The sequence below is a fragment of the Oncorhynchus tshawytscha genome, linkage group LG04 (genome assembly GCF_018296145.1).
Source record: "Oncorhynchus tshawytscha isolate Ot180627B linkage group LG04, Otsh_v2.0, whole genome shotgun sequence".
NCBI classification, from domain to species: domain Eukaryota; kingdom Metazoa; phylum Chordata; class Actinopteri; order Salmoniformes; family Salmonidae; genus Oncorhynchus; species Oncorhynchus tshawytscha.
In genome coordinates this window covers 41,997,321-42,024,445 of record NC_056432.1, presented here as the reverse complement: position 1 = coordinate 42,024,445, position 27,125 = coordinate 41,997,321, and the positions used below count along the sequence as shown (strand labels likewise).

The 27,125-nt window shown below is 43.7% G+C and overlaps 2 protein-coding genes across 3 annotated transcripts in view; both read right to left on the bottom strand.

The window, feature by feature from the left end:
• Positions 1-861: 861 nt before the first annotated feature.
• plcxd3 (phosphatidylinositol-specific phospholipase C, X domain containing 3) lies at positions 862-25,108 on the bottom strand. Its single transcript, XM_024418163.2, has 6 exons — positions 24,605-25,108; positions 6,124-6,380; positions 5,742-5,915; positions 5,418-5,593; positions 4,943-5,044; positions 862-2,002 (listed from the first exon to the last, which is right to left on the bottom strand). Exons 1-6 carry the CDS (start codon positions 24,705-24,707, stop codon positions 1,846-1,848), a joined length of 969 nt encoding a protein of 322 aa, XP_024273931.1. The 5' UTR covers positions 24,708-25,108; the 3' UTR covers positions 862-1,845.
• A 1,096-nt stretch (positions 25,109-26,204) lies between these two features.
• The window catches only part of oxct1a (3-oxoacid CoA transferase 1a), a 111,247-nt gene continuing 110,326 nt past the window's right edge, over positions 26,205-27,125 (bottom strand). For both annotated transcript variants that reach the window (XM_024418160.2, XM_024418161.2), the window contains exon 17: positions 26,205-27,064. In XM_024418160.2, coding sequence (XP_024273928.1) covers positions 27,029-27,064 — 36 coding nt within the window. In that variant the 3' untranslated portion in view covers positions 26,205-27,028. The remainder of the gene's footprint in view (positions 27,065-27,125) is intronic.

Below are 27,125 nucleotides of genomic sequence, written 5' to 3'. Positions count from 1 at the left end.
AGATTAAGTGATAAGGATGAAGTCATTAACACATACAAATTGTATGAAAATGTTCATACCTCTGAACAATACACACAAAACATACAAACACTCAATTAAATCCTGTCTGTCTGTCTGTTTGTCTGTCTGTGTCTGTGTCTGTGTCTGTCTGTCCCTCTCTTACATAAAAACACACACACACTGAAAAAAGTTGGAAATGGCACAATTTCGTACAGGACACACATTTACATATTCAAAATGTAACATTTCCTCCTTCTTTTGGTTCACAATAAACATATTAGTTTACATAACAATTTATCAGAATACATTCTCTGTAAAAGATGCACTAATAATCGTAACATTTTTGGGGGGGGAGAAATGAGGCAAAGCTTTTGATATATATGCGAAGTTCTTGCATAATGTGCAAAACAAATTTTAGCAAAGGAAATGTGACACGTATTGTATTCTTCACTACACCACAAGTGCCACTTCAAATAGAACTTTTCTTCCTAGTTTAGCATTTACAGTTTGTCCTGAATAGGTGCAGAGTAAAGCAAGGGAAACATCTTTCTACTAGACTGAATGCAATTAAGCAGGCAAACACATGAGTAATAGTGAAGCAACAGATAGCTGTTCTATTATATTCTATACAAGTAAATGAACAGAAGAAAAGTTCAATGATTTAAAAAAATAATCTAATATTGTGGTGAATATTTCAGTACAACAGACACCTACATGAGATTAGAATGATATCAAGCCCATTACGAGAAACATGAAATTAAACCTGTTTTATGGTCATCTACAACAGTGTTTCCCAACCCTGGTCCTCAAGTACCCCCAACAGTTCACAGTTTTGTTGTAGCCCTTGACAAACACACCTCATTCAACTCATTGAGGAGTTGTGCTTGTCCAGGGTTACAATACAATTGTGTACTGTTGGGGGAGCTTGAGGACCAGGGTTGGGAAACACTGATCTACAATACGCTACAGAGGGCACTCGGGAGAGGCAATCAATCAAAAGACATACAAATATCAATCGGTCTGGCAATCTGTCACATAGGGAAAGTGCTGTTACAGGTGGTCTAGGAGCTAAATCAATGTACTGTAAGGAGAAGTTATCAATTTACGCATTGTGGTGACAGGACTGATACAGAGACAAAATAATCAATAAATGTAGAAAGAGATCGAAAAACTATAATAACTATTTGGGAAGCTCCATCCATCAATCAACCAATCCATCCATCCATCATAAAGTAAATTCTACAGCCATGTGTGAGTAGTTGACATGTTAATCAGGTTGACGGCAATCAGATGTATTACTGGCACCAATGAAAATGAGTTTTGATGTAGGTTGGCCATCACTGTCACTAAAATACGAACAACATTTATGTCTGTAGAATATGCTAATAAGCTAGCCTAAGCCTCACAAGAGATGGAAATGCCAGAAACACGAGCTTGTGTGATTGGAGGATAGAAGCAGTTATCGTTACAGCAGATTTGAAGCGAAGCCAAGCGAAGCGTCGTTAAAAACCAATTGCCCTTTTGACCCCCAAAACAGATAAAACCAAACATTTCTCATTCACTTTCGGCGCTCTAAACGAGCACCAAAGTCCATCCTCCCTATCTCCACCTCCACCTTCCTTTCTCCTCCTATCTTAACGTCTCCTTCTCCCTCCTCTCTCTCTCTCTCTCTCTCTCTCTCTCTCCCTCCCTCTCTCTCTCTCTCTCTCTCTCTCTCTCTTCCTCTGTAAACTCTGATAGCCCTATACAATAAGTCAGAGGAACGCCTCTCCTGAAAATGAACACCAAAGAGAAAGTGAGACTGAGCCGAGGACTTAACTCTTTGGCACCCCCTGTCTTTCAGTCTCAGGTGGCATTTTCCTCCTCATCATCCATATGATAGTTGAGCGTGATGACAGCGCTGATGAAGTCTCCCAGCTCCACAAAGTCAGCTGTGATGATGTTGATGCCGCTCTCTCCTGGCCTCTGGGCCCGAATCCACAGCATCATACTTGGAAGAGCCCTGCAGGGGAGTCCATGTGGATGTGAAACCATGTACACACACATACACACACACACAGTTGCATCTCTGTATTTTTGACTTTTGTGCACTCAAGGTGTTATGCATAGTCAGTGAATAGGATGGGGTTAAGGAAAAGGAAAGAGAGTGAGAGAGAGTGACAGAGCGAGATAGAGAGAGGTATGTACTGTTTGATGATTCACAGTTGGTTGGTGTAACAGTGAGCTGGCTGGTGAGCAGCTAGACCGGTTAAGGGCCAGTATGAGTCAGCATGATAAGGGCTGTCTGCGCTGTCTGACAGACTGCTGGGTGCAATCATGTGGGGGGCGAGATATTATTATATACTCTGTACAGATGTAGGATCTTAATTTGAGCCAGTTTACTGCAGCAGGACAACTATCCTGCAGCAACAGGAAATTTGAATTGTTATGTGGATTACAATTTATGGAAATATTTGTAGGGGTTGATACATTTTTGGTAAGGGAAAAGTGAAAATTACAAACTTCACAAGCCTTTTTAAACCTCAAATACAAATCAAGTTGTACATTTCTGCCATTGCAGGAAAGTTCTCCTGCAACAGGGTGATCAGATTAAGATTATAGCTGGTGTCTGCTGTGACAAAGCTCTGTCTGACTGGTTACAATGCTACAGTCCTGGATTTGAATGCACATTGTTCAATTGACAGTAAACCCAATGTTCTTCTTGAGATAAATTGGAATTAGTCCACAATTTATGAAAATATTATATTAAACAATCAGCACAGTAATTGAATGCAATATTTAATATTTCATCTCCAAGCAATGAAATGGGAAACATTTGAGAGAAAAAAAGGATATATAGAGAAAAAAAGAGACGATAGAAATAGGGCGAAAAACTCAGTATCCCTACAGTGTTGTCATCACGGAGCAAGTGAGGCCGGTGTCATATTCCTGAAGATACATATATTTACCTTTTGCCACAGTGACTCATAGTGTGTGTGTGTGTGTGTGTGTGTGTGTGTGTGTGTGTTGTTTCTCGTCTCAATTTCTCTCCCAAATTGAACATGAAATAACTCACAAATGGCCTTTATAACCGCACACACACATAAACACACACACATACACACACACACACACACACACACACACACACACACACACACACACACACACACACACACACACACACACACACACACACACACATACAGTTGAAGTCGGAAGTTTACATACACCTTAGCCAAATACATTTAAACTCAGTTTTTCACCATTCCTGACATTTAATCCCAGTAAAAATTCCCTGTTTTAGGCCAGTTAGGATCACCACTTTATTTTAAGAATGTGAAATCTCAGAATAATAGTAGAGAGAATGATTTATTTCAGCTTTTATTTCTTTCATCACATTCCCAGTGGGTCAGAAGTGTACATCCACTCAATTACTCAATTAGTATCTGGTGGCATTGCCTTGAAATTGTTTAACTTGGGTCAAACGTTTCGGGTAGCCTTCCACAAGCTTCCCACAATAAATTGGGTGAATTTTGGCCCATTTCTCCTGACAGAGCTGGTGTAACTGAGTCAGGTTTATAGGCCTCCTTGCTCACACACGCTTTTTCAGTTCTGCCCAGAAATTTCATTTGGGATTGAGGTCAGGGCTTTGTGATGGCCACTCCAATACCTTGACTTTGATGTCCTTACGACATTTTGCCACAACTTTGGAAGTATGCTTGGGGTCATTTTTCATTTGGAAGACCCATTTGCGACCAAGCTTTAACTTCCTGACTGATGTCTTGAGATGTTGCTTCAATATATTCACATAATTTTCATTCCTCATGAAGCCATCTATTTTGTGAAGTGCACCAGTCCCTCCTGTAGCAAAGCACCCCCACAACATGATGCTGCCACCCCCATGCTTCACGGTTGGGATGGTGTTCTTCGGCTTGCAAGCCTCCCCCTTTTTCCTCCAAACATAACGATGGTCATTATGGCCAAACAGTTCTATTTTTGTTTCATCAGACCAGATGACATTTCTCCAAAAAGTACAATCTTTGTCCCCATGTGCAGTTGCAAACCGTAGGCTGACTTTTTTATGGCGGTTTTGGAGCAGTGGCTTCTTCCTTGCTGAGTGGCCTTTCAGGTTATGTCGATATAGGACTCGTTTTACTGTGGATATAGATGCTTTAGTACCTGTTTCCTCCAGCATCTTCACAAGGTCCTTTGCTGTTGTTCTGGAATTGATCTGCACTTTCCGCACTAAAGTACATTCATCTCTAGGAGACAGAACGCGTCTCCTTCCCTAGCGGTATGATGGCTGCGTGGTTCCATGGTGTTTAAACTTGCATACTATTGTTTGTACAGATGAACGTGGTACCTTCAGGGATTTGGAAATTGCTCCCAAGGATGAACCAGACTTGTGGAGGTCTACAATTGTTTTTCTGAGGCCTTCGCTGATTTATTTTGATTTTCCCATGATGTCAAGCAAAGAGGCACTGAGTTTGAAGGTAGGCCTTGAAATACATCCACAAGTACACCTCCAATTGACTCAAATGTTGTCAATTAGCCTATCAGAAGCTTCTAAAGTCATGACATCATTTTCTGGAATTGTCCAAGCTGTTTAAAGGCACAGTCAACTTAGCGTATGTAAACTTCTGACCCACTGGAATTGTGATACAGTGAACTATAAGTGAAATAATCTGTCTGTTAACAATTTTTGGAAAAATGACTTATGTCATGCACAAATTAGCTGTCCTAACCGACTTGCCAAAACTATTGTTTTTTAACAAGAATTGTGTGGAGTGGTTGAAAAACGAGTTTTAATGACACCAACCTAAGTGTATGTAAACTTCCAACTTCAACTGTATTCATACATTACATTACATTACATTACATTACATTACATTACATACATACATACATACATACATACATACATACATACATACATACAGAGAGAAACAAACCAACTCACCTCTCTGTAATGGTCTCCCTCAGTCCGCTGGCTACTCCTTTCATGACGGTGCTGGCCTTAGGTGTGAGGACCACTTGGGAGACAAAGAATGTTCCCTTCCTCCTGCCATTACACAAATCACATCAAACTTTACTATACAGGCACAATTAAAGATGAAAGTAGGATCTTAAATGGAGCCAGCTTTCTACATCAGGAACATCATCCTGCAGCAACAGGAAATGTGAATTATAATGTGGACTATAATCATTTTTGTAGGGGTTGATACATTTTTTGTAAGGGCAAAGTCAGAAATTTCAGAAGCCCTTTCAAACCTCAAACACACTACAAGTTTAAAATGTCCTGCATTGCAGGAATGTTCTCCTGCAACAGGGCGATCAAATTAAGAGCCTACATCTATCTGGAAGTGCTTTCCCCAAAGGTTTAACATACTGTCCAGGAATAGACGGATAGGTGAAAGATAGAGGGCCATACAGACCTGCGGTCAGCCACAGAGGCCTGGAGGAACTGGATCAGCTTTTCAGGGTCAGTGGTGTTGGCCCAGGGAGCAGGCATCATCTGACCAGGCCATAGAAATGGCACTTCCAGGGCCATAGGACTGTGGTAGAACACCAATACCTGGTACTCTTTCTCCCACAGGTACTGGAGACTCACCTAGAGGGAGGGAGGAGTGTAGGGAGGGGTTTTGTCTTTAGGAACCTCCAGGGCCATAGGGCAGTGGAGCCAAGGTGATCACCATATGCTCTTGAGGGAGCACGGAGATTGAAGGTGTTTCATTTGTTTGTACAGTAGAGTATCTTACCTCCTGAGCGAAGACGACGGGGGCGAGTTTCTCCCCGAACACGTCTCTCAGCATTGAGACCAACTTCTCATGGTGCAGGTTCTGAACCCCGTAGAAGTGGTTAAAGTCCAGGAACACAACCTCTCTGGCATGGGCCGACAGGAAGGAGCTGATCTGCTCCAGACCTTCTCTCACCTGGAAGCACAACACACACCCCACAAGGGAGCAAATATGGTGTCAGACCAGTACCCACTGAATAAGGTCCAGAGTTTTTCCTGACCTCTTGACCTGTATAGAAAATAACTATGGTCCAGAGTTTTCTTTCTGGTCAGGTCAGGCGGTCAGGAAAAACACCTGAGGTTCTGTAGGAGGAAATAGAGTCGTAGGGAGTAATTATATTCACCGTGGCGCTGAAGAGGCCATGAGCGAAGAAGAGTTCGTTGTCTGGGTCCCGGGGCTTGGTGGAAATGCGCAGGTCAAAGAAGCGGACGCCGGCCTCCAGCTGGCTGGAGAAGTTCATAGTCTGAGTGGCCAGCCATTTACGCATCAGCTTCTTGGCTACCGTGCCAAAGACCGACACAAAGTTTTGGACAGCGTCAGTCTGCTCAGGACCCACCGGAGAGGACTCGTCTATGTAGAAACTGAAGGAGTCATGGGAACCTGGGGGGAATAGATTTATTATTATTATTATATAACGCTTTTAATTACATAAAGAATCTCAAAACAAACAAGAATCAAATAAAACAGCTATATGACAGCGTAGGCCTGGGCTACGATGTTCAGCCACAGTTGGACATTTTCTTTTTTCATTCCTCCAACAGATGGAGTGGCAGTCAAGAGGGAGCCACATGACATGAGCAGAGGGAGGAGGTGGTCAACGGGGGAGAGGAGCAGGTCCTCCTCCGGAGGCAGGCAACACAATATAGGGTATGGGTTATGGCTGAGCGGAGGAAAACGTGTGTTAGCATTTGTGTGTGTGTGTGTATGTGTGTGTGTGTGTGTATATAGGGACAGTTGTGACTTGACTTGACAAAGTGAAGAACAGTATCTCAGTGATAATAGAACAATGCCAGTGGGTTGAGAGGAGTGAGTAGTGCCCTCTCCCCCTGTCCTCCTGTCTAAACAGAGAAGTCAACTCTCTAATTATAGTCAGCCCTGAGACGCTCTCCTCTCTGTCTCCCCCTCTTCTCCTCTCCTCTCACCCGCCTCTCCATCCCCTCTCCCCTCCTCTCCCTCTCCCTCCCTCCCTTTCCCTCTCCTCTCCCTCTCCTTCACCTCTCCTCTCCTCCTCCTTTCCTCTCCCTTTCCCTCTCCCTTCTCCCCTCCTCTCCTCTCCTCTCTCCTCTCCTCTCCTCTCCTCTCCTCTCCTCTCCTCTCCTCTCCTCTCCTCCCTCTCCTCCCTCTCCTCTCCTCCCTCTCCTCTCCTCTCTCCTCTCCTCTCCTCCTCTCCCTCTCCTCTCATCTCCCTCTCCTCTCCTCTCCCACTACAGGGCAAACCCACACTACAGGGCTGACCACACTACACTTATTCCATACGGTTACAAAGCCCAAAGAGTTTCCATAACCACAACTGAGACGATGACTGTAGCTTGAACTGAGTTTCACTCAGTGAAGATGACAACAACCTCTCCACAACCTCTCAACAAACTGCATGTGTTATCATCAGCAATGTTATGTAGGAAGAACAAGACATAGTTGTTAAAAACGGCTCAGGTTTCTTAGCTACAACTCTAACATCCTCACGTTCGTGAGCTAGCATAACAACAACTCTTTTGCCAACGTAAACTGGCCCCTATAGGACATCAGCGGTGAGTCAAAAGGAACACACAACAATAACTCCCAGGGGCTACACAGCAAACATAACAGCACGGTCACAGAACACAGAGAGAAACCTTCACCCTACACAGACCGTCAGACACGGACACTCGCTTGACTGCACATCAACCATACAGTCGGCATCCTTCTAAGACTCACATAAAGCAATGTTCTCTGCTCCAACACAAGGCCTTGGAGTATAATAGAGACAGCAGTATGCCTTTTTGGCAAAGCGTCCTTTTATGTTTCTGTAACGTATATATACACCTGTAACATCTATAGAAATGTCCTGACAATATTCATCTGTTGGTCCAATGGAGAAATGATTCGGTACAACAATGTGAGCTCAGGTCCAAACATAAAAAGACACTTTGGAAACCATGTGTATTTGACATCATTCCACCCATTCTGTTCCAGCCATTACCACGAGCCGGTCCTCCCCAATTCAGGTGCCACCAACCTCCTGTGTGTCAAATACACCCAGAGCTTTTATAGAGATGTTCTGGCAACATTCCTATTGGCTTATCAAAAGGTATGTTATGGAGTGAGTCAGTGTTCACAGATGGCGCATGTAGTTTAAAAAGGTGTGCAAAACAAAATGGCACCGACACATCGCTTCTGTAACCCCAAGTTACCATTCATCACTCCGATATGAAATGTCAGCTCTACCTTGTATGACCAATGAATTCAGTAACACATCCTGGGGGAGGGAGAAGCTACGTGAGAGACGATGGCTTTATCAACACACTGGAAAGTACAGCTGTGTTTATCTCTCGACTCTCAGGTACTGTGTGATGATAACGAGAGAGAAGAACAATCCATCAAAATGAATCCAGTAATCAATTTAAGGCTGTGGAAATCAAATGTGTAATGAACAACATGCTTTTCATTAAGCCTAGAAGGTCAGACTAGCTGTGTGTCAAATTAGAATGAAATGAATCACATTAATCAAAAAAATCAAATGGGGGTGACGAAGACCATTGAGCATTGGTGGAGAGGCGTGCTCTAAATATCACCGCTCTTCATCTCATGAAACAAAATGGATTCCCTGCCTCTCCACCTGCTCACCACTCCTGTAAGCTGATGGTAAAAATGTTCAGGTCGAATAATCAACACTAGTCTCATTAGTTAAACAGAAGACGGAGGTCATCGTGCCCTGGCTGGGCTCATCAACTAGATCCGGCTGCGGGCCGATTTTTTTCTTGAGCGGATGGTCAGGGGCCAGAACATAATTACAATGACATTTTTAGACTGCACAGATGTAACAGATGGAATATATGACCAAAACATAATGATTTCAAACCTTGCTTACATTTGTAAACGATCACATATCTCTCTGTTGTGCATGGGAATACTTTTGAACAGATTTCCAAAATCACTTTTCTGATTTGCTGGTGTTTTTACAGTCTTATGTCCAACAACAAAATATTATTTAAAAATATATTATTAAAAAAAGTGGGCCCACAGGCCGCCATTTGGGTAACCCTGCCCTATGTCCTCTGGTTGTGTCTTATTTAGCTAGTTCATCTGTAACACCAAAAAAAAGTGTAACCTTGAAGATGACAATAAATGACTTTGACAGTCCTCTGTTTACAGCACTAGAGGGATGCATTAGGGATGAGGCAATTACACAAATAAACAAACAAATCCCTCGCTCTCACTACTTAATGGCTTAATGAAGGAGATTAGTAACAGAGATTTGTTGTTGTTTTTGTTGCATGTCATTGCTCTGTCTTTCCCCCTGATAGGACCAGATCTACATGTCATTGCTCTGTCTTTCCCCCTGATAGGACCAGATCTACATGTCATTGCTCTGTCTTTCCCCCTGATAGGACCAGATCTACATGTCATTGCTCTGTCTTTCCCCTGATAGGGCCAGATCTACATGTCATTGCTCTGTCTTTCCCCCTGATAGGACCAGATCTACATGTCATTGCTCTGTCTTTCCCCCTGATAGGGCCAGATCTACATGTCATTGCTCTGTCTTTCCCCCCAGATGATAGGGCCAGATCTACATGTCATTGCTCTGTCTTTCCCCCCCTGATGATAGGACCAGATCTACATGTCATTGCTCTGTCTTTCCCCCATGTCATGATAGGGCCAGATCTACATGTCATTGCTCTGTCTTTCCCCCCAGATGATAGGGCCAGATCTACATGTCATTGCTCTGTCTTTCCCCCTGATAGGACCAGATCTACATGTCATTGCTCTGTCTTTCCCCCTGATAGGGCCAGATCTACATGTCATTGCTCTGTCTTTCCCCCTGATAGGGCCAGATCTACATGTCATTGCTCTGTCTTTCCCCCTGATAGGGCCAGATCTACATGTCATTGCTCTGTCTTTCCCCCTGATAGGGCCAGATCTACATGTCATTGCTCTGTCTTTCCCCCTGATAGGACCAGATCTACATGTCATTGCTCTGTCTTTCCCCCTGATAGGACCAGATCTACATGTCATTGCTCTGTCTTTCCCCCAGATCTGATGATAGTCATTGCTCTGTCTTTCCCCTGATAGGGCCAGATCTACATGTCATTGCTCTGTCTTTCCCTTTCCCCTGATAGGGCCAGATCTACATGTCATTGCTCTGTCTTTCCCCCTGATAGGGCCAGATCCAGATCTATTGCTCTGTCATGTCATTGCTCTGTCTTTCCCCTGATAGGACCAGATCTACATGTCATTGCTCTGTCTTTCCCCCTGATAGGGCCAGATCTACATGTCATTGCTCTGTCTTTCCCCCTGATAGGGCCAGATCTACATGTCATTGCTCTGTCTTTCCCCCAGATGATAGGACCAGATCTACATGTCATTGCTCTGTCTTTCCCCCTGATAGGGCCAGATCTACATGTCATTGCTCTGTCTTTCCCCCCAGATGATAGGGCCAGATCTACATGTCATTGCTCTGTCTTTCCCCCATGTCATTGCTGATAGGGCCAGATCTACATGTCATTGCTCTGTCTTTCCCCCTGATAGGGCCAGATCTACATGTCATTGCTCTGTCTTTCCCCCTGATAGGGCCAGATCTACCAAATGTTTGCAACAAGTTTAAAGTTGGTAGTTGTACCTGTTTTAAACAGAGGGAACAATATCAAATAAAGTGCAATTCTAAAATGTAAAGTGTAATTGAAAACGTATACTTCTTATGGTTTACGTTCATGTTTTCGTTCAAGGGTGGTATGATATACTGACATCTGCATCCATCTGATACAGATGCTTACTAGCAGCCTACTTGAGCGCTCGGAGGGATCCGCATAGTCCTAAAGTACACCGGTGCCTCGTTTTGTACCACATTCCAATGATAAACCTGGGGGTTTCAGAATGTGGGGGCATGTCCCCCCCCATCCCCAGTGAAAGTTGCGCCCCTGCGTACTACAACCATATGAAGTCAAAGACCATTGGGAGCTGGAGGAATGAACACAGAGGACAGGATGATGTCCGTTAGAGAGTAGGGCAGGGAATTGCCAGGGACCTCACAGTACAATATTATCACAATGCTTAGGTGCGATATGTTTTGCGATTCTATATGTATCACGATTCTATATTCATTGCGATTTTATTGCTTACTATGTCTACTGAAGAGGGACAAGAGAGAGCCCTAAGAAAACAAGTTTGAGATAAGTGTCCAAAACATGTTGGCTCAACATTTAAAACATAAAAAATAAGATGAAGAACAAGCTATAGGATAAAAAATACCAGAATTTTGGAGCAGGTACAGCCAACTATAGTGCTGACTAACGTTAACTACCCAGCAATTTTTAAAATGAAAACTACATTAGGAACACCTGCTCTTTCCATGACATAGACTGACCAGGTGAATCCAGGTGAAAGCTATGATCCCTTATTGATGTTAAATACAATTCAATCAGAGTAGCTCAGGTTTTTCAAAATTCGGTCCTCTGGACTCCAAGGCTGCACATTTTGGTTTTTGCACTAGCACTACACACCTGATTAAAAGAGTCAACTAATCATCAAGCTTTAATCATTTGAATCAGCTGTGTAGTGTTCGGGCAAAAAACTAAACGTGCACCTCTTGAGGTCCTGAGGACCGAGTATGGGAAACACCGGTGTAGATGAAGGACTGGTTAAAGAAAGATTTTTAAGCCTTCAGACAACTGAGACATGGATTGTGTATATGTGCCATTCAGAGGGTGAATGGGCAAGACAACAGATTTAAGTGCCTTTGAACGGAGAATGGTAGTATGTGCCAGGCGCACCAGTTTGTGTGTCAAGAACTGCAAGGCTGCTAGGTTTTTCACACTCAACAGTTTCCAATGTGTAACAAGAATGATCCACCACCAAAAGGACATCCTGACAACTTGATACAACTGTGAAAAGCGATGGAGTCAACATCAAATCAAACCAAAGTTTATTTGTCACATGCGCCGAATACAATAGGTGTAGGTAGACCTTACAGTGAAATGCTTACTTACAGGCTCTAACCAATAGTGCAAAAAAGGTAATAGGTGAACAATAGGTAAGTAAAGAAATAAAACAACAGTAAAAAGACAGGCTATATACAGTAGCGAGGCTATAAAATCAGCGAGGCTACATCCAGACACCGGTTAGTCAGGCTGATTGAGGTAGTATGTGCATGTAGATATGGTTAAAGTGACTATGCATATATGATGAACAGAGAGTAGCAGTAGCGTAAAAGAGGGGGTGGCGGGACACAATGCAGATAGCCCGGTTAGCCAATGGGCGGGAGCACTGGTTGGTCAGCCCAATTGGGGTAGCATGTACATGAATGTACAGTTATATGACTATGTATATATGATAAACAGAGAGTAGCAGCAGCGTAGAAAGAGGGGCTGGGGGGCACACAATGCAAATAGTCCAGGTAGCCATTTGATTACCTGTTCAGGAGTCTTATGGCTTGGGGGTAAAAACGGTTGAGAAGCCTTTTTGTCCTAGACTTGGCACTCCGGTACCGCTTGCCATGCGATAGTAGAGAGAACAGTCTATGACTGTGGTGGCTGGGGTCTTTGACAATTTTTAGGGCCTTCCTCTGACACCGCCTGGTGTAGAGGTCCTGGATGGCAGGCAGCTTAGCCCCAGTGATGTACTGGGACGTACGCACTACCCTCTGTAGTGCCTTGTGGTCAGAGGTCGAGCAATTGTCGTATCAGGCAGTGATGCAACCAGCTGTAGAACCTTTTGAGGATCTCCGGACCCATGCCAAATCTTTTCAGTTTCCTGAGGGGGAATAGGTTTTGTTGTGCCCTCTTCACGACTGTCTTGGTGGGTTTGGACCATTCTAGTTTGTTGTTGATGTGGACACCAAGGAACTTGAAGCTCTCAACCTGCTCCACTACAGCCCCGTCGATGAGAATGGGGGCGTGCTCGGTCCTCCTCTTCCTTTAGTCTTCAATCATCTCCTTAGTCTTGGTTACGTTGAGGGATAGATTGTTATTCTGGCACCACACGGCCAGGTCTCTGACCTCCTCCCTATAGGCTGTCTCGTTGTTGATGGTGATCAGGCCTACCACTGTTGTGTCATCTGCAAACTTAATGATGGTGTTGGAGTCGTGCCTGGCCATGCAGTCGTGGGTGAACAGGGAGTACAGGAGGGGGCTTAGCACGCACCCCTGGGGAGTTCCAGTGCTGAGGATGGCAGATGTGGCAGATGTGCTGCTGCTTACCCTCACCACCTGGGGGCGGCCCGTCAAGAAGTCCAGTATCCAGTTGGGGGGATGTTTCATCCCAGGATCCTTAGCTTAGTGATGAGCTTTGAGTACCATGGTATTGAACGCTGAGCTGTAGTCAATGAATAGCAATCTCACATAAGTGTTCCTTTTGTCCAGGAGGGCAGTGTGGAGTGCAATAGAGATTGCATCATCTGTGGATCTGTTTGGGCGGTATGGAAATTGGAGTGGGTCTAGGGTTTCTGGGATAATGGTGTTGATGTGAGCCATTACCAACCTTTCAAAGCACTTCACGGGTCTGTCGTCATTTAGGCAGGTTGCCTCTGTGTTCTTGGGCACAGGGACTATGGTGGTCTGCTTGAAACATGTTGGTATTACAGACTCAATCAGAAACATGTTGAAAATGTCAGTGAAGACACCTACCAGATGGTCAGCACATGCCCGGAGCACACGTCCTGGTAATCCGTCTGGCCCCGCAGCCTTGTATATGTTGACCTGTTTAAAGGTCTTACTCATGCCGGCTACGGAGAGCGTGATCACACAGTTGTCCGGAACAGCTGATGCTCTCATGCATGCCTCAGTGTTGCTTGCCTCGAAGCGAGCATAGAAGTGATTTCGCTCGTCTGGTAGGCTCGTGTCACTGGGCAGCTCGCGGCTGTGCATCCCTTTGTAGTCTGTAATAGTTTGCAAGCCCTGACACATAAGACGAGTGTCGGAGCCGGTGTAGTATGATTCAATCTTAGCTCTGTATTGACGCTTTGCCAGTTTGATGGTTCGTCTCAGGGCATAGCAGGATATCTTGTTAGCTTCCGGGTTAGAGTCCCGCACCTTGAAAGCGGCAGCTCTACCCTTTTTCTCAGTGCGAATGTTGCCTGTAATCCATGGCTTCTGGTTTGGATATGTACGTACAGTCACTGTGGGGACGACGTCCTAGATGCACTTATTGATAAAAAGCCAGTTACTGATGTGGTGTATTTCTCAATGCCATCGGAAGAATCCCGGAACATGTTCCAGTCTATGATAGCAAAACAGTCCTGTAGTTTAGTATCTGCTTCATCAGACCACTTTTTTTTATAGATCGAGTCACTGGTGCTTCCTGCTTTAATTTCTGCTTGTAAGCAGGAATCAGGAGGATAGAGTTGGTTTACCAAATGGAGGGCGAGGGAGAGCTTTGTACGTGTCTCTGTGTGTGGAGTACAGGTGATCTAGATTTTTTTTACCTCTGGTTGCACATTTAACATGTTGATAGAAATTTGATAGAACTGATTTAAGTTTCCTTGCATTAAAGTCTCCGGCCACTAGGAGCGCCACCTCTGGGTGAGTGGTTTCCTGTTTGCTTATTTCCTTATACATCTGACTGAGTGCGGTCTTAGTGCCAGCATCTGTCTGTGGTGGTAAATAAACAGCCACGAAATATATGGCTGAAAACTCTCTAGGCCAGTGGTGTGGCCTGCAATTTATCAAAATATACTCTACTTCAGGCGAGCAAAATCTAGAGACTTCCTTAGAGTTCGTGCACCAGCTGAGTTCGTGCACAGACCACACTCCCTCGTCTTACCGGAGTGTGTTGTTCTATCTTGCCGGTGTAGCGTATATCCGCTAGCTGAGTATCCATGCCGTCATTCAGCCACGATTCCGTGAAACATAGGATATTACAGTTTTTGATGTCACATTGGTAGGATACTCGTGATCGCACCTTGTCTAATTTATTGTCCAATGATTGCACGTTGGCGAGTAGTATTGACGGTAATGGCAGCTTTCCCACTCGCCTTTTCCGGGTCCTGACGAGACTGTCCCGATATCCAGAAGCTCTTTTTTGCCATAAGATATGGTTGCAGAGACATTATGTACAAAATAAGATATACAAATACAAAATATACAAATAATGCGGAAAAAACACATAATAGCACAATTGGCTGGGTGCCCGTAAAACTGCTGACATTTCTTCTGGCGCCATTTATAACATAGTGGACAAATATCCCTGTGGAATGCTTTGCACACCTTGTAGTCCGACAAATTAATGCTGTTCTGAGGCCAAAAGGGGGTGTTACTCAATATTAGGAAGGTGTTCCTAATGTTTTGTACACTGAGTGTACATAAATATACATACAGTGCATTCAGAAAGTATTCAGACCCCTTAATTTGTTCCACATTGTTACATTACAGCCTTATTCTAAAATGAATTCAATTGTTTCCCCCCCCTCAATCTACACGCAATAATGACACTTCAAAAACAGGTTTTTAGAAACGTTTGCAAATGTAAAAAACTGAACTATTACATTTACATAAGTATTCAGACCCTTTACTTTACTTTGTTGAAGCACCTTTGACAGCAATTACAAACTCTAGTCTTCTTGGGTATGACGCTACAAACTTGGCACACCTGTATTTGGGGAGTTTCTCCCATTACTTTCTGCAGATCCTCTCAAGCTCTGTCAGGTTGGATGGGAAGTGTCACTGCACAGCTATTTTCAGGTCTCTACAGAGATGTTCGATCGGGTTCAAGTCTGGGCTCTTGCTGGGCCACTCAAGAACATTCAGAGAATTGACCCGAATCCACTCTTGCGTTGTCTTGGCTGTGTGCTTAGTGTCATTGTCCTGTTGGAAGGTGAACCTTCGCCCCGGTCCGAGGTCCTGATCGCTCTGGACCAGGTTTTGATTAAGGATCTCTCTGTACTTTGCTCCCTTCATCTTTCCCTCAATCCTGACTAGTCTCCCACTCCCTGCGCTGAAAAACATCCCCACAACATGATGCTGCCACGACCATGTTTCACCGTAAAGATGGTGCCAGATTTTCTCCAGACCTGATGCTTGGGATTCAGGCCAAAGAGTTCAATCTTGGTTTCATCAGACTAGAGAATCTTGTTTCTCATTATCTGAGGGTCCTTTAGGTAAACTCCAAGCAGGCTGTCATGTGCCTTTTGCTGAGGAATGGCTTCTCTCTGGCCACTCTACCATAAAGGCCTGATTGGTGGAATGCGGCAGAGACGGTTGTCCTCTGGAAGGTTCTCCCCATCTCCATAGCGGAACTCTGGAGCTCTGTCAGAGTCACCATCGGGTTCCTGGTCCCCTCCCTGACCAAGGTCCTTCTCCCCCGATTGCTCAATTTGGCCAGGTGGCCAGCTCTAGGATGAGTCTTGGTGGTTCCAAACTTCTTCCATTTAAGAATGATGGAGGTCACTACTGCAGACATTTTTGGAATCCTTCCCCAGATCTGTGCCTCAACACATTCCTGTCACAGATCTCAACGGACAATTCCTTCGACCTCATGGCTTGGTTTTTGCTCTGACATGCACTGTCACCTTATATAGACAGGTGAGAGCCGTTCCAAATCATGTCCAAACATTTGCATTTACCTCAGATGAACTCCAATCAAGTTGTAATAACATCTCAAGGATGATCAATGGAAACAGGATGCACCTGAGCTCAATGTTCAACCATTTCTAAATACCTCAATTCTAAATTGTGTGTAGATTGAGGAGGAAATATTGTATTTGTCTGAATACTTCCCGAATGCACTGTATATATGTTTTAATTGTATTTTTACAAATCGATACTTTGAGTCACAGGGTTGATATAAAATCATGAAAAATAATATTGCGATACTCTACTGCAGGGTTCCCCAATAGGTGATTTGTGTTTTTGTTTTTTATACCATTTTCGTTGTTGGACATTAAAGGCTCTAAAATCACCCAAAATCTGTCCACAAAAATAAGACTACAAAGTGATGAATTTTTGTGTGGAGGGCAATGAGTGTTGAATTTGGCCAATAAAAAATGTAATTGCTAATATTCTACGTGAGGCTTATTTGATCAAATAAAAGGTTTGTATTGTTTAGGTTGTTATGAATGGACTGATATATACGTGGACTCACGTGGCACTTCGGCAACCTTGGGGAAAAAAACGACTTTACATCAGCGTTGTGCCTGTTGTTCACTATCTGTGTCACAACTTCCTCCAAAGTCGGGCCCTCTCCTTGTTCGGGAGACGTTCGGCGGTCGAATTCACCGGTCTTCTAGCCATCGCCAATCCACCTTTCATTTTCCATTTGTTTTGTCTTGTCTTCCCACACACCTGGTTTCAATTCCATCAATTACATGTTGTGTATTTAACCCTCTGTTCCCCCCCATGTCCTTGTCTGGTATTGTTTGTTGTTAAGTGCTTGTGCACGTTATGTCTGGTGTGCGTCGGGTTATGTACCCATTTATTGATTGTTCTGTTTTCCGGTGGGATTTTATTATTAAGCTGTGCCGTTGGAAACAGTTTTTGCTCTCCTGCCTCTGACTTGTCTGCTGCCACCCCTTACAATCTGCCCTCTCATTGGCTGGAATGGTCCCTCCTGATCTAGCCTCCTCCCACCTGCCTTCCATCTATGAGGACATGTATTTCCATTGTTAGAGAGCTCCGTCTACTAGCTTGTCAATGTAATAATACAAATATTTGCTAATACTCGTGTCATCATATACAATTACTGCTCGGGCCGCTCACTTTTTCACTAAATCCCCTCAGGGCACAGGAGAGGAGCCTGCTTCCCCTCACTTTTTCACTAACTCCTAAATCCCCTCAGGGCACAGGAGAGGAGCCTGCTTCCCCTCACCTTTTCACTAACTCCTAAATCCCCTCAGGGCACAGGAGAGGAGCCTGCTTCCCCTCACTTTCTCACTAACTCCTAACTCGCCTCAGGGCACAGGAGAGGAGCCTGCTTCCCCTCACTTTCTCACTAACTCCTAACTCCCCTCAGGGCACAGGAGAGGAGCCTGCTTCCCCTCACTTTCTCTAGTCCGTTCTTCATTCTTTTCCTATTCCATCCCTTTTCCTTTGCTTCTGTCTGACTCTCTCTCTCTATCCATCTCTTTCCTACCTCTCCCTCCCTTTTTGCCAGTCTCTCTCAAACCCATTCTTCCTCGCTTCCCACAGTAGGTCCCTCATCAACCTCCCTCTTCTGCCCTCCTATCCATTCCCTCTATCAAATGATCTCTTTCCTCCCATGTTCTTACTCTTATATCGTCTTTGGTACGAGAGTCATTGTGGACACAGTGTGCAGCTAAAGACTGGTTTGCACATTTTTGTTTTTGGCAACAAGATACACTTCTTTCCTCTGTAAACTCAATTGACTGCCAGCAGAGTACTAGCATGGCTACCTGATTTGTTCTGCATTCAACAATGAGGTATCAATATAGCCTTGTTCAGTAAAACTATGTTAAATGACAGACTGACATTTAACTTCAGTGCAATTTCATGTCCTCAAATCTCCTCAATACCCACTGTCTATGTTCCTCTTAGGGCAGTATATCCTCCCTCCCCTGGAGCTCAAGTGGTGGATGAGAGAACGGACAAAGGGCTGGATGAATGGATAGATGGATAAAGCAATGGATGGATAGATGGATTGTCAGATTAACAGATAATCCTGTGCCAAGGCCCATTTCAGAAGCAGAGGATGCTGTTCTTCAATGGTTTTGTTTTTACTGGTCTCAGGGGGCTGGCCGGCTGGTTGCCTGCCGTGACGACTCATGCTGAATTGAATTCTGCTGCTCCATCGATCGCTCCAAGCTATAGCGGGCGTGGCGTTTGGCCGGAGCCATGTGGATGGGTGGTCAGGCTAGCCGGCTGGGGTAAATAGATTGCCCATTTGAAAAATATACTTGACATGTTACAACCACCTGTGGATTGAGAATGAATTCCAGGCCTGACCTGCTCGTGTATCAATGGGTTTTGAGAAAACCCCAGAAGATCTATGGCTTCAGTTCACCCCTGGCCTAGTAAGACTTACACCCGGCGATACACTTCAGGTTCTCCTGTGCTACCCGTTCCCTCCAAGTCTTTCCTGTTTGACATTAGTCCCTGGAAAGCCGATACACTTCAGGTTCTCCTGTGCTACCCGTTCCCTCCAAGTCTTTCCTGTTTGACATTAGTACCTGGAAAGCCGATTCACTTCAGGTTCTCCTGTGCTACCCGTTCCCTCCAAGTCTTTCCTGTTTGACATTAGTCCCTGGAAAGCCGATTCACTTCAGGTTCTCCTGTGCTACCCGTTCCCTCCAAGTCTTTCCTGTTTGACATTAGTCCCTGGAAAGCCGATACACTTCAGGTTCTCCTGTGCTACCCGTTCCCTCCAAGTCTTTCCTGTTTGACATTAGTCCCTGGAAAGCTCCTGTGCTACCCGTTCCCTCCAAGTCTTTCCTGTTTGACATTAGTCCCTGGAGGTTCTCCTGTGCTACCCGTTCCCTCCAAGTCTTTCCTGTTTGACATTAGTCCCTGGAAAGCCGATACACTTCAGGTTCTCCTGTGCTACCCGTTCCCCTCCAAGTCTTTCCTGTTTGACATTAGTCCCTGGAAAGCCGATACACTTCAGGTTCTCCTGTGCTACCCGTTCCCTCCAAGTCTTTCCTGTTTGACATTAGTCCCTGGAAAGCCGATACACTTCAGGTTCTCCTGTGCTACCCGTTCCCTCCAAGTCTTTCCTGTTTGACATTAGTCCCTGGAAAGCCGATTCACTTCTCCGAGGTGCAGTATTACTAAGTGTGTATTACAGTCATTGGCAACACTCGGAAAAAGTAGCCTAGCTGTCTGTGTGGCAGAGCTAATAGTTGCATCTTGCATATATGATGAACATACAGTATTGACTTTCTCATTTAGAGAGCTTGGGACTACAAGGTTCTATCTGCAAAAATATGATTCTGATATAATTTGTTTTTAAAGTTCCGAGCCCTCATTGGTTTGAATGGTGTTCGCAATTTTATCTTGTATGAATTGGGGTATAGTATTATAGTATTATAAAAGTAAACAACATTGAACATAACAAGGCTATGTCAATAACAACATTTTGAGAAAAATGCAGATAGAGACTTATAGTCCCAAGATCTCCTGCAGAAGATGTTGGTGTAGAATAATGCAAACAAGGTCATGACTTTAGATAAACTCATAAAAAGCTTGAATACACACACACACACACTCGCTTATTTTACTATCCTTGTGGGACCAAACAATTGATTCGCATTCAAAATCCTATTTTTCCTAACCCTAACCATAACCTTAACCCCTAACCTTAATTCTAACCCTAAAATAGGCTTTTTCCTTGTGGGGACCAGTGAAATGTCCCCATTTGTTTGAATTGTCCTTGTTTTACTATCTATATATAGTTCAACCAAACACACACACACATACTGACTCAGTAGTATACAGAAAGCCTGTTTTATGCTGACATCACAGCCCCGTGTAGTTCATCTGTCTCCTATTTTCTTCTAGAACCTCTCAACCTTGTCCTTCTCTTATCTGTTCTATTTGTTGCTCTAGTTTATGTTCATGACCTCTGTTGGTCAGGGTGGAGGCTGGCGCCGGCTCAGCTGTATGGAGCAGAGCTAGAGTCAGAGAAGAGTCAAAGCAGGGGGAGGCCAGTGTCACCTGCAGGGCAAACACACAGACGTTCTCATTATGTCAAGCTGCATCCATTTCCTGTACCAGCTGACATGACAAAACAACCACAGTATGGCGTGTGTATCTGTGGGGTTCAACCAGGGCAGGGTTGATGTCTGCAGTAGCCAACGCGTTGACTCTTGGAACTCCCTATGAATAATACTGGGCTAGCCAAATGTTGACGGCGTTCATCTGGAGCGAAAATGAGTTTCACAACCTCTGGATACACAGATAAACAGTAGCATGAGTTTAGGTTATTTGAGAGAAGCTCTGTCACCTGTAAGAGCCCAATTTAATGCCTGGGTAGCCTAACCTCCTGTAGGTGAGGAGATCAGAGGGCAACACTGGGAATGAGGGATGGAAAGACTAAGGGGGAAAAGTGCACACAGCTTTGTGTATATATGGTCTACATAGGCTGTTCCCGAGAGAGAGAGAGACAGAGTATGTGTGTCTGCATCTGAAGAAGGAGGACGAGGGGGCGACACTGGGAGAGTTAAGATCTGTTCCAGGGACAAATCAACTGTAGCCACAGGTAACCTTTTTCATTAGGGGGGAAATACAAAAAAACTGTCCTTAGTTCAGTGTCTACTAGACTAGAGGCAACTTTATACTCCATCTGGCCTACCCAACACTATAAGTGAAAGAACTGTTCAGAATCGCCACCTCACTCTTTGCAGATTGTGTTGACAAGGGAATCAGCTAAGATTCAATGTGGTATCCATTTACAGTAACATACTGTAATACTAATACTGTAGCACCATACAGATAACACATAATACTGTAGCACCATACAGATAACACATAATACTGTAGCACCATACAGATAACACATAATACTGTAGCACCATACAGATAACACATAATACTGTAGCACCATACAGATAACACATAATACTGTAGCACCATACGGATAACACATAATACTGTAGCACCATACGGATAACACATAATACTGTAGCACCATACGGATAACACATAATACTGTAGCACCATACAGATAACACATAATACTGTAGCACCATACACATAACACATAATACTGTAGCACCATACAGATAACACATAATACTGTAGCACCATACAGATAACACATAATACTGTAGCACCATACACATAACACATAATACTGTAGCACCATACACATAACACATAATACTGTAGCACCATACACATAACACATAATACTGTAGCACCATACAGATAACACATAATACTGTAGCACCATACAGATAACACATAATACTGTAGCACCATACAGATAACACATAATACTGTAGCACCATACAGATAACACATAATACTGTAGCACCATACAGATAACACATAATACTGTAGCACCATACAGATAACACATAATACTGTAGCACCATACAGATAACACATAATACTGTAGCACCATACAGATAACACATAATACTGTAGCACCATACAGATAACACATAATACTGTAGCACCATACAGATAACACATAATACTGTAGCACCATACAGAAATGCAATCGGGCCACTGTCTCACAGTGTTTACAAAATTTGAATTGCAAAGTCTACATCCTAGGCTGGGTGCCAGTCTGATTGTGCTCTAGGCAGTTTTGGGGTTGGGTAACAGCGTAGCGCCTCTGTTAAATGCAGAAACACTTCAATGGATCCCCATCCCCAGGCATTATAAATGTCAAATTAGAAGTATAATCCTCTGGCGAAGAGGACTGTACTTGTGGATGAAATGATCACATTCATCCTCCCATTCGTTCCTCTCAACTGGTTCAGTGCTTCACTCTCTTTCGCTGGGAAGAGAAGCCTGTGCTGTAGTGCTCTAACCCTGCAGCAGTAACACATATAGCTGTTGCCTCCCCGAAACATCCTCGACCAAATCAGCAGCCGCCAGTTTTGGCACCAAAAACTGTAGGAGGAAATTGGCTTCTGGCAAGAAACACACACACGTGCACACGCACACACACACACCAGGAGAAATCAATAAGTGAATAGCTTATGTGGCTGATACTGGTTTCAGGGACATTGGAGGAGACAGAAGAGTTTTACAGTAGCCTGTGTCCAAATGGAGTGCATAGGCTACGCACCAGTTTAAGATGCTTGGAGCAACTGGGCACATTAGGAATAATCATGGTTAATTACAGTGGGTTATAGTCAGCATGCTGCTTCTCCAGGCTGTCCTATGAGAAGGGAAAGGCAGGTGCAAATGCAGGTGTTGTGTGTGACTTAACTGGACCTCTTGGCTCCATGGCGATATCCTGTAGTTTTCATTTCCCAGTCTTTCACATCACGCAGTCGATGCTTAATCGAAAATCACATCCCAAAATACCCTGAAGATGAATGAATTGTGTGTGTTCCCCCATTGAGAGCAGTGGAGTATGCCATGCCACACCTCTTGAGTTTCCAACGATAGATCTGAGAAACACAGCTTTGTGCTCCACCTGCCTGCATGTCTGTAGCCAGTGAATGAAGCTAATCACTAGAATTAGTCAGATGTTAATTGGCCATTCCACAAGAGTGAAACCAGCGACCGGGTCTTATTCCAGACCTCCAATCAGAGTTGACGTCTCAGGAGACCTGCCGCATGATTGGCCGAAACCTCCAAACAGCTGGTACCACTTTTAGACGCTGATGCCAAGACAATGGCCCGTTCCAACACTGCCAACATACAACTTTTCTAACCTTCATTCCTAGAAGGGATCGCAGAGGATCTGATGTGAACTAGGCAGGTTGTATGCACATTTTGCTATTGAGATTTGACCCGTTCCATCATGTCATATCACTGGTTTCTTCAAGGAAAGAAATAAGGTCTTTGAATGAGGAATAGATGTCGAGAGTCTGCAAACACAGACCTGAGCGGCCCGTCTAAACTTTTAAACACTTTGAATAGGGATTTAGAGATCAGTATTAAACAATAAACCCATCCAATTCACACTTGTAATATGTGACGGAGGGTTAGGCTCATTAGAGGCACATTGGCTGTCCTGGTTGCAATGCAATGAACCCTGAACTATATGCCCCGTTTAGGCTAATACGCACCGCCAACAATCACATCGATAACACATAGTCTGCCAAAAAAGTGACTAGATTCACTTATATATATATTACAACATATTTTAAGGAGCACAATGGGCCATCTGTGTAAATGCCATTTTAGTGTATTATTTTGAATTAGCAATTTGCAAGCTTTTTGTAAGATCATTCATGTCCTTCCCTCAAGGAGATTTGAATTAAATCAAGCCGATGGAGACCTAGAGACACGTCTCTGCTTTTGGCATATAGCCTATCGAGCCCTAACCAGCTAAACTGTAGCTTATTTCTTTGATGATGGATCCTTTGTGCTACCGAATAGGGCAATGGACTAGTGTTGCACCTACACATAGGTTTCGCCTTCCCGCAACAGGCCAGAGAGAGGCAACTAGATCCAGCCAGTGGCCGATTTATGTTGGAGCGAATGGTTGGTTGACAAGGAAATAACTATAATGACGTGTACGCTGCAAATTGACCACAACTAAGCCCAAGAAGAGATGATTGTTATTTTAAAATACAATTTCACACCTTGATTACATTGAGACACGAACACATATACAAATATATATATATTTCTGTGAATACTTGAGAACAGACTTCCTAGATTAAACTACATTTTTGCTGAATTCCTGGTGATGTTATTTTTTTTACCCCAAACTTTAAATCCTACATTATTATTATTATTTAATAAAAACTTCAGGACAAAAAAAATGAATCACTTGTGGACCAGTTTTGGCCCGCGGGCCACCTGTTGATGACCCCTGGTAGGCTATAGCATAAACTTTAGCTGGAATTAACAGTCTTTGCACGGAATATGATACTTCTGTGTCGATAATTCGTCTGAAGACAGTCTGTAGGCTGGCTAGGTCACTCGCCGTCAGTTCTACAACATTACACATCTGGATTTCTATCTTCTATCGAAGCAAATTATTTCACTGCATGATCAACAAAAGGTTTCCAACATTTCCACACGCAACAGTGCCAACTACGACGTGACTCTTACCTGGAATGGCCAGGTTGGTAAGCGGGATGCTGTGCATGCTCTCCGGTAAATTCGCCATCCAGTCGGCGAACCGGTGTTCGTTTTTCCCGTGAGACGAAGCCATGCCGCCGCGCACTATATCCCCACTTTCCGGTGCCTGCGCGAGCTTTGAGTGCGCTTTCTCTGTGCTGCGTTCGCTCCACTCACCACACACACACCAGCGTGACCGGGAGCGAGTGAGTTCACACCACACCCCCTGAATGGCGTGCACACATAGATAGGGAACCTATTTTTTATAGGTATGTCGATAGAGTTGTGTTTTCGATAAAGTTGTGCTTTTAGGATGGTCTCATGGCAGGCGAGTGATGTATTCAGCCATTAGTTCTTGAAGTCATTAAAATAAGGGTGCGCCCAGCTAGCCACTCAACTTAATTCAATAATCAGTCCCATGTACCATTCTACAACAATGTCTGTCTGGCTCTCCACTACTGCATCCACACGCCTTGCGTTTGCCTGTCCGTGTATAGGCTAGTGGCACTGTCCACACCTGTGGTGCTGAATTGATCAACTCCGCTTTCCCGACAATAGCGCTTCTGGAGGAGAGCATTTGGAAAGGACACGTTGTTAACCGATTGATTTTCACTTCTCGCTTGTCTGGATTAGTTATTTTAATGCATAACAGTGGACATATTTGACACTTTGCCAGGGTTGAAAAATAAACCTCACTGAATATAATAGGGTTTGTCTAAATAGTCTGGCAGCAACATATATTTACTATTTAGAAATATCTACCCTTGATGAACAAGTCTATTTCACAACATATTCGCAAGAACAATTTGACATGTATGTGTTTCCCATTTATGATACATCCTCTATATTCTCTTTGAACCCAAGCGTGAAGAAGCCCTCCAGTTTCTGCTACATAGAGCCCAGGGTAACCGCACCCTGCGCTCTTCTCAAGTGGACAAATCGAATCAAGAATGTCATTGCACGCCCCTCATCTGCATGGCAGCCCGAACCTGCTGTGTGTCGACTTAATTTGCTTTAGTTGCTCAGAGGTACATAATGTCAAACCTGGCTAATGGGAACGTTGGGGCAGAACATCATGAGCGATATGATGGGTTTGAGTCAGAAAAGCTTTGCGTCTCTGAGGATAGATGGAGCCTTCATTCAGTGTGTGCCATAATACAGAGCTCAACTCATGAAGAGATCTCCTTGTTCCAATACTCTCATAATGCTTAATTCCTTCCTTCACTGTCACACAGAAATGATGAAGAAAGATGTGAGGTGTCATAAATCCCAGAATTCCTTAGGAAGTAGTGCAGATTATTTCTGAAGAATTTGGAAATGTGAGCATATTCATAATCATACATTTGACATAATTTAGCTGACAGCGGACCTGAATTCAACTACTGTATTGGAATGAATGGTCGAATTTTATGCATACTGTACTGGTCTCTTACAACCATATACTACATGTTCAGCCCACTGTCTCCAGACAACCTTGAAGTAACCACTGATATGTGAAAAGATGGGATAGGGAAAAGCAAGAACACATTCCACATATTACTACTACGTACTTCTGAGTGTCAATACCAGTGCAGAAAATGGACACCAAATATATTTTTCTCCTCAAGGTAACACACAGTTTAATTTAATATATAAATATATGGCACAGAATAAGTCCAGGTAGAAAATGGAAGGCCTCATATTCTGTAGTAGCTAAAATATCTGGAACCATATAATTTTTTTATGAAGAGTGTGTTTCCACGAGGGTAACCTTTTAACTAAAGCACCAAACTTGGATGAAATGTAGAGGCTCAAATGCAATTCAAAACAACATCATATCAGTTTTCACAGCAGGGCTGCGTTTCATTCCATCAAGTTGCCTCCACCCTTCTTCTCCTATTCACTCCCATTTCACTAAATCAGAGAAAGCAGTGTGTCTGAAAGTAGATGGAGTTATTGCTTATAAGGTATACGTATCTACCAAAAAGAAACTAGCTGATCCACATCCAAGGAAGGGCTTGAACAAGTGTAGAAGGGAGGACACAACTTTCTGGGATGAAATGCCGTCCATAATTGTTTGTGTTATAAGTCTTGGAGAAACTTTGACATAGCATTAAAACATATGATTAAAACATAACATTATTACTAAATACATGTTTAGACAGTTCCTCTTGAGTTATGCCAGGGATACCAGTCCTTCAAGTCAATTGTTACAATATGTTCAATATCATAACTCAACCCGAGTATTCGTTATGAATCTCACATGTTACATTCATTGATGTTACAGTAATGTTATGATTCAGTGTACAGACATGGTGTTCAGTAACATTAGGATGAGTTCATAGTTTGTGTTCCTTCCAGCGTACATACGGAGAGATTAAAACAGCCTTCAAGTCATAGCTCATCTCCTCGGACACTTCCTCCACCCCCCAGCTTCTAGACCTGCTGCATGGACCTCACGTTTGGAGACACCTGTCGGACATCAGAGAGAGTTTTGAAAGGAGAGAAACCATCTGTGTTACTATTGATGGTA

Bases quoted from the DNA above. Each gene is read 5' to 3' on its own strand.
- plcxd3 (XM_024418163.2), bottom strand. From the start codon at position 24,707: ATGGCTTCGTCTCACGGGAAAAACGAACACCGGTTCGCCGACTGGATG. The intron at 5,916-6,123 runs GTGAATATAATT...TTGTGCTTCCAG, and splicing joins ATGGCCTCTTCAGCGCCACG to GTGAGAGAAGGTCTGGAGCA. The intron at 2,003-4,942 runs GTGAGTTGGTTT...ACTCCCCTGCAG, and splicing joins AGGGAGACCATTACAGAGAG to GGCTCTTCCAAGTATGATGC.